A 15,297-nucleotide genomic window follows, 5' to 3' on the forward strand; every position below is an offset into this window, starting at 1 on the left:
TTAAGTAAGCTATAAAAATTCACCGGACGTCACAGTATCATAGCTCAACGCCTTAACATTAACATGAGGCAGAGATTTAAGATGTTATTTAATTAAGATATTTGAAGACACTCACTGACAACCCTATTTGACTACTGAATATATTATACACTATTGAGATGTAGTCATCATGACAATAGTCAAGCTGCTACAAGGGAAAAAATTTAAATTTAAAGAAACATATGGTACTAAAATGGCTACTTTTTTAATGGACAACACACACACACACACACACACACACACACACACACACACACACACACACACACACACACACACTCCTAAAAAGCCTGCAGGAATGAATACCACATGAATATTGCAGCAAGATGAAAGGCGAGATGCAGCACAAACAAGTAACAATGGGGGAACAAAAAGTGTTCATCTAAACTGCACTAATGCTTGATCAATACTGAAATACTGAAAATCAATGTAATGGAATCCATCAACAAGAGATGTTCTTGGAATACTCTAACAAGAGATAACAGACTGGCCTTAACTATATATATATTGATGAGAAAAAAGACAAAGAACAGAAGCTACATGCATAAACTTGTGCCTCACATATTTCTAAAAAGAAAAAAGATGGGGTAAGAAATCATCTCATAACAAACTAGCAGCATGTGAAACATCTTATTTTCTTAGAAATTCAGGGAACAACTGTCCTGAATCCTCATACAAAAAAACCTCACAGTATCACAGTATTATTACCAACATTGGCCAGCTAGCAAATATATACTAACTTTGCAAGTATATCTGATGCTTTTTCTGATTAATGTAATGTTAGATAAGCTAACCAATTAACAGAAGTTAACAGCAGACAGAATTTCTTAAAGGATTCCTATCCAAGTTCTCGTTCCACAGCTTTAACGCTAGACTGATAGCTAATTTACAAATGTACTTGACAAAATAAAAATCTATTTGACAAAATAAAAAATATAAATCTGGAATTTATAAATGATAGTTATTATTAAAGTTATTATTAAACGGCATATAAATGTTCATAACTCACATTTGCTTGCCAGACAGTTAGCATCATTTACGGACTTTCTAAAAGTATTTTAATTCAAAAGGTCCCTTGCACTTCTAGACAGCTAGCTCGTATAAACTAACCAGTCAGAACTTCTGAAAGGATTAAGGCACAAGTATGGACGTTCATATCTATCTGTTTATCGCTAACTTTTTTTTGTTGTTGTTAGAAAGACAACAGTATGGATAAAGGGAAGCATGTAGTATCACAATAAAACAAACCAAAAAATTTTAATAAAATTAACAAACAAACGTGATGTAATATTGGCTAGACATGTCAGACATGATCATCAAGTTTGATTATGGTCATGAGTGTCATGTCAGTGTTGCTCTGAGAGTCTGAACAAAGGTCATATCTACACAGTGCTGCTACTGCGAAGCTCCTGGCATCAATAACCTCCAGCAGCTCTACACGCTGGCTTAGTCTCCTCTATCATGCTGAGGCTAACAACTGTGCTGAACTGACTGCAAGCATCAGTCCTTCCTACAGGAAGGGTTAGAAATGCTCAGCCTCAGTACACAGCTGTTTTTCGGCTTCTTTCTAAATGGCAGCCCAAAAAACTGCAGGGAACCTGGAGAGTGAGGATATTTTGGAGTGGCCATGACAGCAGTATCACACATATTCAATACCATATTGTTTATATGGTTAAAACAATGGCCATGGAAAATATTAGTTTCTGAATGCATAGGCATGTGTCCTTTCCCTTCTTATCCTTGCGTATCATGTGGCGTATCATTTTATGGCCTGAACAGGAGACTTGCGTCATCCGTGTTTCGTTAAGATGATTCATTGTTTACTAATAATAATCTAATACACATCACAGTATACAACACACCTATAACAACTAGCAGCACAGCAGATCCTCCCTGTCATGTTGCATCACTGCCATGTTAGTTAGCTACATTATGGGTCAACTGTGAAGTTCATCTTGGCATCAAGTACTGCTAACATTAACAAAAAGTTGTACACCATGGGATCCTTTACCCACCCAGACATCCAAAGGAACTAAACTTCTGTTCTCAAACATTTCGAGAAAAAAAATATATTTTTATTCTCCCTTTCTCAAAACTATCTACACCGCTTTAGCTCAACCCCACCCTAAAGCGGTGTAGATAGTTTTGAGACAGGGAGAATAAACCTCTTGAAACGATATACAAATGTCTACTGAGACTGAGTTCAACAGATGCTCCATGTACCAGCTTGGTTAATTTGATGATTCTCAATAAAAACTACATTTAGCTTCAAATCCCTGAGACTCTAAGAGCTTTACTGGCAGGGGTTTTTCTACAATACAGTTCAGAGGACAGTACATAAAGATTGCGGTTTAGTTTATAGACACTGTATAAAACGTACAGCATGTTGATGTACTATTAAATATCGCCATGTCTTCAGTGAAGTCAGAGTACGTTGGCCACAAAAACGCAGATCAGACATGTAATCCCAGCTTTAAACCAGTGCTCCTCAAATTATGTTGAGATGATTATGATGATGATAAATAATGGAACAGCACATGCATTAAACTATTTTCTAAAGCAGTAAAAAGCAGTAGGAACAACATCTGGGATGTTACCATAGCATCAAACATGTCATGTATAACAAGCATATGTCTTTCATACCATATAATGATTTTCAGTAGAGATCTGACTACCGCACATTCGGTGGCTGTGTGGTTTATACACCGAGCACATACACAAACTCACTGATGTTTGGGTGCAGATCAATAGCAGGCGTGTGGCAAGGCATGAAGTGACAGCGCAGCTATTTTTAGCACCAGAGTTCCACCTCCACTATCATTCTCGCCACTTGTGCTGGGGGATGAAGGACAGCAGGTTTTGTGTGTTGGCTCAATCACGTTGACCTCGTACTGATAAACTACATCCTGTGCTCCATCAGGCCATAGAATGCTCATGCAGGAAGAAAGACCATGGATACAACCGAGACTGTCTAGCAGTAGCAACTAAAATCAGCTAGACATGGGTTATAATCTCACACACACTATCACTCGGTAGGCCTGGCACAGTCCTCCTAAGATTTACTACTTAAAATATGAAATCAATGTTCTCCGTTATATACACATCTGATTTATTGTGGCTTTCATTTTACTTCTTTTGTTTTGATGTGTAAAGAACAAGACAATAAAATGTAATAAAATTGATTAAAGGACAAACGTGTAATAAAAAAAGTGGTTCATAATTGCTGAGACAGCAATGACGTCCTCCTATGAGTAGAAGGTTCGAATGGAAATAATACTCCGCTCAGTTTCTCTAATGAACATGAACCATGATCATGTTCTCTCTGTGGCTTCGACCTCACTGAAGCTGGGAATTCTAAGTTGGGGAAAAAAGACCAGCTAATGTTTTACAAGTGTTCAACTGTCCAGTTTCTGTGAAGAACACAGTAACTCCGTCTACAGAAGCAGCAGGCCATATCAGATTCCACTTCAGTCAACCAAGAGCAGGAAACTGTATCAGTTTAACTGTATCAGTTAAAAATAAAAAACTCCAGCTCTTTTCCAGTCTTCATGAACAGTTTGGTTGAATGTTTGCCCTAATAGCCTCTTCTGCTCTTGAAGTCAAATCTGCCACAATGTTCGACATGTGCATTCTGACATGCTTTTCTGCTCACCACAGTTATAAAGAGTGCTTATGTGAGTGACTGTACCCTCCATGTCAGTTCAAACCAGTCTAGCCAATCTCCTCTGGCCTCTCGCATCAACAAGGCACAAAAATATTACTCGTCGGATGTTTTTTTTTATTTCACAAAAAAAAAAAAAAAAAAACTTTCTCTGCAAAGAGAAGAGTCTATTTATGTGAGATATTCAAATCAGCATATCTGGAACCAACATCAGTAGTACAAACAGACAAAGACACACACACAATACACACACTACACACACCACACACACCTGCCATGAGATCAGTTCTAATCAGTTTGTTCATTTCCGAAAGCAGCGTTTGTATTAATGATGACTAAGCTGCAGATAAGTCACTGAAATTTGTCACTCTTATATTGGTAAACAGAATATTGATAAAGAGAAGCAACACAGTAGTGCTAAGAAGAACAAAGAGTTTTTTTAAACTCTTTACAGTATGAGTTGATTTACAGCATGACTAAATGAGGACTGATTTAATCATGTTTGCTGAATTTCATTATCAGGTTGTTTTTTTGGGTTGCATCCAAGATGCTACTGCAAAATCACAAACTTAGAAATGTATTAAAACCCTATATGTTGACATGCGGCTTGAATGTAAGTGGTTCAGAGATTGAAAGGTACGAGAGCTGTGTGATGTGTGAACTAGATTACCTCCAGAATGTATTTCTGCAGGGACCGAATGTCTCCAAGAGCCTCGGGGTCCTGATGGATGACCACCACCTCCCTGAGGGGATACTAAAAATACAAAACATCTCATCAGAACGGCTTGGAAGTTGGGCTTGTGTGAAACAGGATGGAAAAATAGAAAGATATATGTCACTACAGCGAATCAGACAGGATTCTTATTTAAACGCTGCACTATATAAAGAGGGAGCGGTGATTAATAGAGACGCACCTTGACAGGGAGAGTTTTCCTGTCTCGGATCACTCGGCCCAGCTCGATGACGGACTGCATGTGGGAAACGGCACTCTCGATGCGCTTGTCAATCAGTGACTCTCTGAAAGTCAGGACAAAAAGTTCGATACTTGTGAAAACTTCTTTCAGTGAGCCACAGAAAAAAATAAAAGGAATTCGTTAGCATGGAGGAAATGATAGTTTCGAGGCAAATGTGCTAAGCACCAATCCCCAAATCCTTATACAAATCCTTGCGTTTCCTGTCAAGAATGCAGAATATCAATCATTTTTAGAATCAACCAATTAATTCAATGTTGAACTTTAAATGAACCCCGTTCAGGGTTGCCACGGTATAACCTCCGATCCACATATTTAATTTTGGGGCAGGTTTTATGCCGGATGCCTGTCCTGACACAACACTCCCTTTGACTTAGCGAACCCTTCAGTGACTGGGTTGGTTCCCTGCCTGGGAATTGAACCTAGACCATGATGGTGAGAGCATGAAACGTTGCCGTTAACCCGCCAGGGAACTACCACTTAATTCATTAGAATATGCAATAAAAATGCTCTTGATGATACATGAACAATAAAGACATAGTTGACAGTTAGAGAGGGTTTGACTTCAGTGTTATCCCTTAATTGTGGATCACCTCAGCAGAGCTCCAAACACTAGTAAATTCTCAATAACATGAGTGTCCAGCTTTAACATGTGCCAGGTCATGGGTTTGCGAGGCCTTACGAGAACCCGCTCGAGTGCACAAACTCATATCCATTAAAAGTATTGAATTAAATGCACTTACAGACAGATGAGAAAAGTACATTTGGAAGCAGCCCAGAGATGTTCAAGGACAATCTAATCCTTCATAGGAAAAGTTTCTATCCTAAGTGCATCAAGGGCTTCTGGATCTGCATGCTAATCGTCTGCTTTGTTTTGACCTCAAAGGACCTATGAAGACTAACCGAGTGTCATTTCGTACAATGTCACAGTCGCAGATCCAATTTCAGCAAAAGCTATACAAGACCGGAACTTTTTCTTTTCTTTTTTTTTTTTTTTAAATCATAGGAGACCATTTCGAATGAAGAAGTGGCAAAACTGCTTCTGGCAAATAAAAGAAGTTATTCAGTGTCCCGATTTATAACCTGACTTAAGGGATCGACACCTCAGCACAGTTTCCTAAACAAAGCTTTGGCAGTGCTCAGGATTCACAAGTCATGGGTGCAGGAGGGAGTATTGCAAAGAAAATGTGCCATCCTCCCATCCCTAAACAATTATCTTTCCCATTTCCTGACAGGAGGCAAATCGGTGCAAATGAATTCATCTTATCCGTCATTATTCGGCTTCACCTCAGAAAAAGAAAACAACCCGGCTGATTCTGTGGGCATCTGTGGATCAAGGTCAGTCAGTGTTTTTCAAAGAGACAAAAAAGAAGAAAATAACAGAAAATAAAGCCAAGTGAGAAAGGACACTTGAAACCAGTCCAGAGAGCTGCAAGGACAATCTAATTCTTCATCAAAATATTCATTTCCTCAGTGCATTACATGAAGTAAAGTAAAGTCTGTATCTGAATAATTTAAAAAATAAAAACTGTTCGGTTCAGTCTCCTCAGACATAGAGAGTGAAATCTTAACCAGTTCACTAGTTTTCACCTGAATGTATATAAAGGTTAACTATTCAAGTGTATGTAAATGCTGATAAGCCTATTATCACTAATGTAAGATGCAATATTACTTTGTGATGGTTGGACCGCAGAGAGCAAAATGTTCTAAAGAAAACTAAATAACAAGATGCTCTCATCCCAATTATAACACTAACACTCAGTCTTTAAGCTCAATACTTCTAAGCAAAACTGAAATAATTAACTGTTGTTAGAAATGTGCGCTTGACAGTTTTAGTTAAATGACAGAATTCATCAGTATTCACAAATCTAATGCTTTCTTTCTGGTAATTTAACAGCTGTGTTAATGGCGGCTGCTTCATCTACAGCCGTCAAAAGTATATAGAGAATATTTCAAATATAGCTGAAAGGAAAAGTTGAACTATTTCCCTGTTAGGAGTTTTGTTGTGTTGCAGTTGCTCTTAAGCTTCTTCCTGAGGTTAGGGAGTTTTTATGGTGAGTGTCGGCTTCAGCTCATTCGCTCTGATGCTCCGATATGGTTTGTAAACACCTTGGCTAGGAAAATACTGCAGACTTTTTAAAAACATTATTCGAATTTTAGTGTTAAATAAATTGCTAATTGGTAAACAAATCATTTTTAATCTACATTCTCCTTGATGCAAATAGATAATGTAGTAATAAAAAAAAAGCATGAAGGCCTCCATTAACAGCAGCTGCAAAGTAGCTACAGCAAGAAGCCCTGTGTGTTTTACATCTGTCATACTGCGTACAGACAGGCAGATAGTCAGACCATATTATGGATGGATGGATGGATGGATGGATGGATGGATGGATGGATGGATGGATGGATGGATGGATGGATGGATGGATGGATGGATGGATGGATGGATGGATGGATGGATGGATGGATGGAACCATATTCAATATTAATGCCTATGGTTTTGGAATGAGATGTTCAACAAGCACATGTACGTTTGATGATCAGGTGTTCGCATACTTTTGGCCATATAATGTGAGATAATGGATGTATGGATGCAAAGTTCTAAGTGTCAGCGTGAGACAAAATACCTGACCCGAGGGAGCATCAGGTAGTGAATGCTGGCCGTGTCTTTCTCCTCTATTGATGCGGGGTCGATCAGGTGATACAGGTTCTGGTACATCAGCTCAGTGATGAATGGGGTAAAGGGAGCCTAAGGAGGGCACAGACATTCACACTATTACACAACGATTCAGATCACTTCCTCCGTTATCATGAGTTTTCTCACAAGTCACTGCAAGGCCAGGAGACTGAACACAGTGTGAAGCTAAATTAAGACTGAGCTCTGCGTGCACGCGCACACACACAGACTCACCATCAGCCTGCACATGGAGAACAGCACACTAAAGAGGGTCTCCAGCGCCCAGACACAGTCTTCAGTTCCACTCTCCCCCTGACACAAAAAAGGTTGGATGTTAATTATTAATGGCATGATAACACAACACGGTGCTCAGCACTACGCATGTTAAACCATATACGTCCCTATTATTTATAAACCACATGCTCACATGTTCTGAAAACCTTCCGTCTTTTCCAGACTGCAAAACATGACTGCGGACTCTTTAAACTGAAACGTCCTTATTCACTTGGCCTGCTACTTTAGCAGCTAAAATATACATCTGTAGTACACAGCTAAATAAGATTACAATGAAAGCTACAAAGACAAAACAAAATTCTTTGCTTTATGTTTCCATACCTCACCTCCTGATGGATTTTTTTGTGGATAAAAAAAAACAAAGGAATAAAAACAGCTTCGGAGGCGCAAACTAACGCATGCCATTGTATAACATATATAGAGAAGTGAATCTATCACTCAGGAAAGCTTTAGACTTCTAATAGAGGTGTTGCATAACAACGTGCCCTCAAATCAAACAGAGTGGGTAGAAATAGCTTGCTCTGAAGTGAGAGTCACACTTCAGCCTACCTTCAGACGCCTGCGGTTCGTCCTCACGTACCAATTAGTCAGCATGTCCACAAACTTCACCAGCTTAGGCACAACGGTGTACAACCTGTAGGCTGAGACACAAAAACACACGCAAAGAGAGAGAGAATTTACTGATAGGGAAGATCCACCACTTTTAGTGCGAATTAACTGTCATACGTCTTTAAATGTGTCCTTCTCCACTGTACAGATTAATATTACTGCTGTAAGTATACACCAATCATCCTTAACATTAAAACCTGCTAAATATTGTGTAGGTATCCTCATGCTGCCAAAACAGCTCTGGCCCATCAAGGCACTGACTTCACAAAATTGGCCTCGTCAGAGTAGCTCAGATTCGTACGTTTGCCCATTTATCCTGCTTCCATCACATGAGATTTGAGAACTTACTGTTGACTTGCTGATACTCATTGTCAGGTGCCATTGTAAAGAGATTTCAAGTGCCATTTTTTAATTTTATGACTGTTTGGTGTATACAATGAGAATTTAGGGTGTGTCCCAAACCGTTCTATGCACTAAATAGGATGTGATAAATAATGACGGCTCTGAAAGTTTTATTGATTAATGTTGCCTGGTCTAAAAGTGTGAAAGGCATAAAGTAAAGATGTAGAAAGAATACACACATGGAAGATGATGCCTTATGAATTCACCTTACTCGATATCACTCAGGATTTTATGTAGAAACTACTAGGCAATTTGGCCGTTTATATAAACGTGCTAGCTAAAACATCCACGAGGATAATTAGACGAATACAAACCATTAGCCATGATTTGATTAGTTAATCAATTAAAGGAGTAATCAATACAAAGGCTGTAGTGAGAATACATCGGTTGACTATCAAACCAAACCTATCACATCTGAAGCTATTTCCCTATCAGATTAGGTTACTCGCTGTTTAACACTCTTACACTCTCTCTCTGTTCTTATTGGCCGTGGCTTCTGCCAGTCACTGTGTAGCCGGGTTTTTTTGTGTATCACAGCACTGAATGTGAATGACGTACAGGATTGCTAGGCCAAATTACAGTAACATTATAAAGAATAATATTTTCTTCTCTGACAACAATCTTTTCTTTTTTTTTTAACAAAAATCCTAAAGACTTTAGCTTTAATCATTCCATTTTTCATATAAAGCAGACAAACAACAAAAAAGTGAACTGTCAAATAAATAACACTGAGTGCATAGAACAGAACAGAAAACGAGCGTGTGCCACATGCAAAGGAAGATTTTTAAATTCTGATGGTTCCTCACCATCCATCTCAACTTTGAAGAACTGAATGAGTGACTGTGTGAAGGACTGGATCCATTTGTCCATGATGTTGTCGCTCGGTTTGGCCGTGTTCTCATTATAGAGGAACTTGATGTCCTCTTCCTAAATGGCAAAGATAAAAACAGGATTAAGTGCTGTTAATTGCTGCTACCAGAGGAAAGGCTGCGTCATCCTGTGTCATTTACAGTTTAACGTTAAAAACTGCATAATTCCACTCTGGCATCACAGACACTAAAGTTGTCCAGATATGAATCAGTTTGATTCATGTTTTTATTAAATTCTCTTACAGTAGTGTATATCTGGCTGTGTGGCTCGCTACATTTCTAGCTTCATATGATTAAGTGCCTGGTCAGGATCGTAGTGCTGGAAAGTAGGCTACTAGTTTGTTTGTACAGCTAAACACACTTGTACACTGTGCGTTAATTGCCTTTCATCAGCGTCAGTTTCTGGCTAAATGAGCACAGGTCAAGGGCTGCTCTAAAACACAGAAGTGACTAAGGTTCTAAAAAATCTCTAAATCAATCAGCACAATAATTCTACCTTTTGGAGCCTCAGGACATTTTGTACGAGGAAGCGGTAAGCGTTGTACCAGGGCAGGAACACGTCTTTGAGTACGTCCCTCACTCCTTCCTCTTTAAAGCGTAGGTTTTCTGCTCGAACCACCGGAGAGTTGATTAGGTACAGCCTACAAAAAGAAGAATGTTTTGGTTGTAAGCCTTTTATAGAGATAGCCATCAAGAACAGAGTTTTTTGGCTTTAATTGAGTAATTTCATAGGGCTTGACCATTCCTCAAAGGAGACTTGATTATACATAATAACAACAACTACACAACTGGATTATGCTCCTGGCCTGTTTTTGGTGTGCGTTCTTAATATAGGAAAAGTGTTGTCAAGCATTTTTTCCACAGCATAGTTCTGTAAAAGGCTTTAAACCTTAAACTTTTTCAGTGTCAGTACCAAGAAAAAACCTGACACTCCTCATGCGTACAGACTCCAACACAGCCTCATCAAAAAAACAAACAGCCTTCTCTGCATGTCGTATGTGTTATACGGTGTTGCACAAAATGCTGTATATTATTATTTTTATGCCACACCTCCTTTACTGGAGCTAAAGCACAGAGGCCACACCTCCTTTACTGGAGCTAAAGCACAGAGGCCACACCTCCTTTACTGGAGCTAAAGCACAGAGGCCACACCTCCTTTACTGGAGCTAAAGCACAGAGGCCACACCTCCTTTACTGGAGCTAAAGCACAGAGGCCACACCTCCTTTACTGGAGCTAAAGCACAGAGGCCACACCTCCTTTACTGGAGCTAAAGCACAGAGGCCACACCTCCTTTACTGGAGCTAAAGCACAGAGGCCACACCTCCTTTACTGGAGCTAAAGCAGAGGCCACACCTCCTTTACTGGAGCTAAAGCACAGAGGCCACACCTCCTTTACTGGAGCTAAAGCACAAAGGCTCCTATTACAAATTTGAGTCCTTAATTTATTTCTGAAAATTCTATCCATAGTTCTGTCCATAAAAGCCAATCTGTTCCCTTCCAGCAACTCTGTTCCTTTTGCCTTCTTCTGAACTGCACTGAAATCATTCCTGGAAAGCATTCTGTGATGTATGACAGAAGAATCAGTAAGTATTGAGTGAGGAAGATGGCAGTGCATCAAACCCAGGAAGACGGAAGCACTCTCATGAACTATGATGCCATTTTCACTTTGCACTAATCACAGCAGAGAGTTCAGCAGAGCCACAAGGGCACTTCATCTTTCTGTGTTGTGCGTCAGGTATCAAAGAGAAATGTGCGTTCGTGGAAATGCTGGTGAGGCACTGAGGACGCCGAGGGACAGAGACGAGCGTATATTCTGGAATAAAGGTGTCCTTGTGCCATGTATCCTCATAAAAGGTTTATGAAGAGAGATGCATTAATGCTAAGAAAAAATAGCCAGAATATTTGAAGAAAGGCATAACTAGAATGAGGTTCAAAACAACTGGGCGTGTTTCATTATTTTTTAATTCTTTCTCTTCTTCTCTCCTTTCGCCCCTGTTCTTTCAGCTTCCCTCATTCTTCCCTTTTTACTCTTTCATTCGGTCTCCTTCCCCCTTTCTCTCCTTCTCTCTCGGACCCCCTCTTCGCTTTCTCCCCTCTTCTTATACTGTACTTTATCTCTGCAACTTTCCCCTCTCCATCCTTCTTTCTTTCACCCCATTCTTTCTTCAGTTCTCTCAATCTCCTTCTCTCCAGTGAGTTAAGATTATTTAAGATTTTAATGAAAGCACAAATGTGAGACTCCGATCCCCTTCTTCATGGGTAATGAAGGCATGTGGTAGCCTAATGGTTAAGGTGTTGGGCTACCAATTGGAAGATTGTGAGTTCGATCCCAGGTCCAACAAGATGCGACTGTTGGGCCCCTGAGCAAGGCCCTTAACCCTCAATTGCCCAGTTGTATAAAAAAAGAGAGAGAGAGAGAGAATGTAAGTCGCTCTGGATAAAGGCGTGTGCCAAATGCTGTAAATGTAAGTAGTTATGGCATGTGCTGAATATTGCATAGACCATTATTATAAAATGTATCACACTGGTCTGAAAACATGTATGAGAAAATCTGTAACTATTGTAGTCTACGGGAAGTAAAGGGCTGCCTTCCTTTGAAGAAACAGTTTGATCTGTACAAAGGAAATTAATTTGAGCGCACAGTAAGAATAGTCACAGCAGTGGTTGTGGTTTCACCAAACGTTTTAAACAAACAGTTCAATATCTAATTGAAAAAGAAAAATGTTTTAAATAATTGTCAGGCAAGTTGTTGTGTGCAGAGCAGAATACAAAACACTGATTTACAGAGGAAAAAGCTGGGGCTTGCAGGGCTCGCAATATTGCATTTTCGTAGAATGTTGAGCTGCATCCCAAATGGATCACTATACACTATGCACTATGTACTCTGCTGTCTAGGGTATGAATTATAGGGTAAAAATACCCTAAAAATAGGGTAATATTGTTGCAAATAAAACAATCATTTTTTTTTAACTAACCAGAAGTATAGGCCAATAAATGTCAAAAGGTCAAACGCGACACCACAAGCATTAACAGAACATGAACAAATAATACACACAAGAGCCTGGTAGCGCAGCCCATCTTGCACTACTTAAGCAAAGCTGTGAGTTCCGATTGCATGAAGTGTCTGATGACCCAAACATATATACAGTGGTGTGAAAAAGTGTTTGTGCTCTTCCTGATTTTGTATTTCTTTGCATGTTTTTCACACTTTAATGTTTCAGATCGTCAAACAAATTTAAATATTAGTCAAAGATAACACAAGTAAACACAGCATGCAGTTTTTAAATGAAGGTTTTTATTATTAAGGGAAAATAAAATCCAAACCCACATGGTCCTGTGTGAAAAAGTGTTTGCCCCTGAACCTAATAACTGGTTGTCCCACCCTATCGCTAACTGCAATCAAGCGTTAGCGATAACTTGCAATGAGTGTTACAGCGCTTTGGAGGAATTTTGGTCCACTCATCTTTGCAGAATTGTTCTAATTCAGTCACATCGGAGGGCTTTCATGCATGAACCACCTTTTTAAGATCATGCCACAGCATCTCAATAGGATTCAGGTCGGGACTTTGACTAGGCCACTCAAAAGTCTTCTTTTTGTTTTTCTTAAACCATTCAGAGGTGGACTTGCTGGTGTGTTTTGGATCATTGTCCTGCTGCAGAACCCAAGTTCTCTTCAGCTTGAGGTCACAAACAGATGGATGTGAGGATAAGACACAGGTCTTATTTAAGTGATTTCTTGATTGTGAACAGGTGTGGCAGTAATCAGGCCTGGGTGTGGCTAGAGAAATTGAACTCATGTGTGATAAACCACAGTTACAGTACGTTTTAACAGGGGGGCTAACACTTTTTCACACAGGACCATGTGGGTTTGGATTTTGTTTTCCCTTAATAATAAAAACCTTCATTTAAAAACTGCATGCTGTGTTTACTTGTGTTATCTTTGACTAATATTTAGATTTGTTTGATGATCTGAAACATTAAAGTGTGACAAACGAGCAAAAAAATATACAAATTCAGGAAGAGGGCAACCACTTTTTTACACCACTGTATATATGTGCATATACATGGTCCTGAAGTGGAATTTAAGATTTATGCTTAAATTCTACTTTACTGTCAGTCAACCTGGAACCCAATGCACCAAATGAATGTAAGTAAAACCCAACTGGCTGAAACTGAAAAGAAGCAGGCGATGATTGATCAGGCGTTTCCTGGAACTAATTCCACCACATGCACAGATGCAGCACTGCTTTATTCATTATCCATATGCTCCCAGACGCTCCACCAGAGCTCGCTTCCAGGCCTTTGATTAAAAATGCTTTGTTTGAGCGTCACTTTGAATGTGCTGAATTCTTACCTGAGCGCATCGGCGCCGTAGTTCTGTACGATCAAGCTCGGGTCCGGATAGTTCTTCTTTCGCTTGCTCATCTTCTGGCCGTCACTGCAGAGAGAATGTGCATCGTTAATAAACAACGCAAGCGAATCAAGTGTTTCCAGGTCATCAGCACTACTGGTCTGCCTCCAGGACTCGGCGAAAAGGATTGCCAAAATAATACCCACAAATACAGTTACATGAACAGCACAGCCTGTGAGAAATGAGAGCCGGTTACCTCGCAAGGACAAGGCCATTGACGATCACATTCTTGAATGGAGGCATACCGAAGAGCGCGGTTGAGAGCACGAGCAATGTGTAGAACCTTTAAAAACAACATTCATGTTAGAGCTGGTACAATTTAAATGTGCAAGGAAATGAGCTAGTCTTGTAACATGATAACCTCTAGTAAAAGGCAGTAAAAATATTATCACACTATCACTAAATGCAATTGGCAATGATTCAAACCCTGAAACATTGTATTAGGTTGAACGTCACTGAGAAGCACATCTCAGCATGTACTCATGATAAACTCCCATATTTAGTGTTTAACAACGTAATACACTTTACGATGCGATCACCACACCACGTGCATACACACAATTAAAAGTCAGCTTGCTTCAATACATGAATGCTTTAATACTGAACAAGCCTGTCGTCGGGTTTTCATCAAAACTTTCATGTATCTGATTCTTCCCTCATCATCTGAAGTGACAAAGTCATAAGAGACAGAATTTAGAAACCAGGGATCTACAGTGCACTTATTAATATTAATCGGTTTCTCTTCTGTCTCTTCTATCATTTTCTACAGTAAACATCTGCAAGAAGATGGGAACATGACATTAGTGGAAAGTGTCCCTTTAATGTGTTGTAGCTTCATCATTAACTCGTCCTGCACTCCCCGCTGCTATGTTTTATATGCTTCTTATAAAAGTTACTCAGCCCTCTACCTCAGAACCTGATTATTTAAACTAACATCCGCAGTCACGTCTTCGTCCTTCCTGAGTCATGATGGTAAACTGCGCCTCCCTGTCGTCCCCTCGCGCTGCTACGCTAGCTCCCCCTTGTGAACAATCTTCGTTGTGATAAATGTGAGGTCCGTCCGACTTCATGATTAAACATTATCCCTCTCTTTAAATTCCTGAGAATCGGAGAACCAATTTTGGGATTGTCATATGCAAGAAAAAAGAATTTTTCTGGCCTAATAATAATAATAATAATAATAATAAATTACATTTTAGTTCCCTCTTGCCTTATTAAAAGAATGTTTTCATATGCATTGACATGATTTGCTCAAAAACACTCCTGAAATTCTGTGCTGAACAGAAATGCAACTTAATCAGATATGGAAATGCGATCAGCTCATTGTGGGTTGGCTGCAGTATAATTGTATGTAAAGAGAAAA

At 39.5% G+C, this 15,297-nt stretch overlaps 1 protein-coding gene across 1 annotated transcript in view; it reads right to left on the bottom strand.

Annotated features, from left to right (window-relative positions):
- Nucleotides 1-15,297, bottom strand: part of iars1 (isoleucyl-tRNA synthetase 1) — a 66,591-nt gene that overhangs the window by 20,049 nt on the left and 31,245 nt on the right. The window contains exons 17-25 of the mRNA XM_060857837.1: nucleotides 14,131-14,217; nucleotides 13,878-13,961; nucleotides 10,019-10,163; nucleotides 9,460-9,580; nucleotides 8,192-8,283; nucleotides 7,583-7,660; nucleotides 7,299-7,420; nucleotides 4,615-4,717; nucleotides 4,371-4,454 (exon numbers count right to left, since the gene is read on the bottom strand). Of these exons, the coding sequence (XP_060713820.1) occupies nucleotides 4,371-4,454; nucleotides 4,615-4,717; nucleotides 7,299-7,420; nucleotides 7,583-7,660; nucleotides 8,192-8,283; nucleotides 9,460-9,580; nucleotides 10,019-10,163; nucleotides 13,878-13,961; nucleotides 14,131-14,217 (916 nt within the window). The remainder of the gene's footprint in view (nucleotides 1-4,370; nucleotides 4,455-4,614; nucleotides 4,718-7,298; nucleotides 7,421-7,582; nucleotides 7,661-8,191; nucleotides 8,284-9,459; nucleotides 9,581-10,018; nucleotides 10,164-13,877; nucleotides 13,962-14,130; nucleotides 14,218-15,297) is intronic.

Source organism: Tachysurus vachellii, chromosome 22 (assembly GCF_030014155.1).
Source record: "Tachysurus vachellii isolate PV-2020 chromosome 22, HZAU_Pvac_v1, whole genome shotgun sequence".
NCBI lineage: Eukaryota > Metazoa > Chordata > Actinopteri > Siluriformes > Bagridae > Tachysurus > Tachysurus vachellii.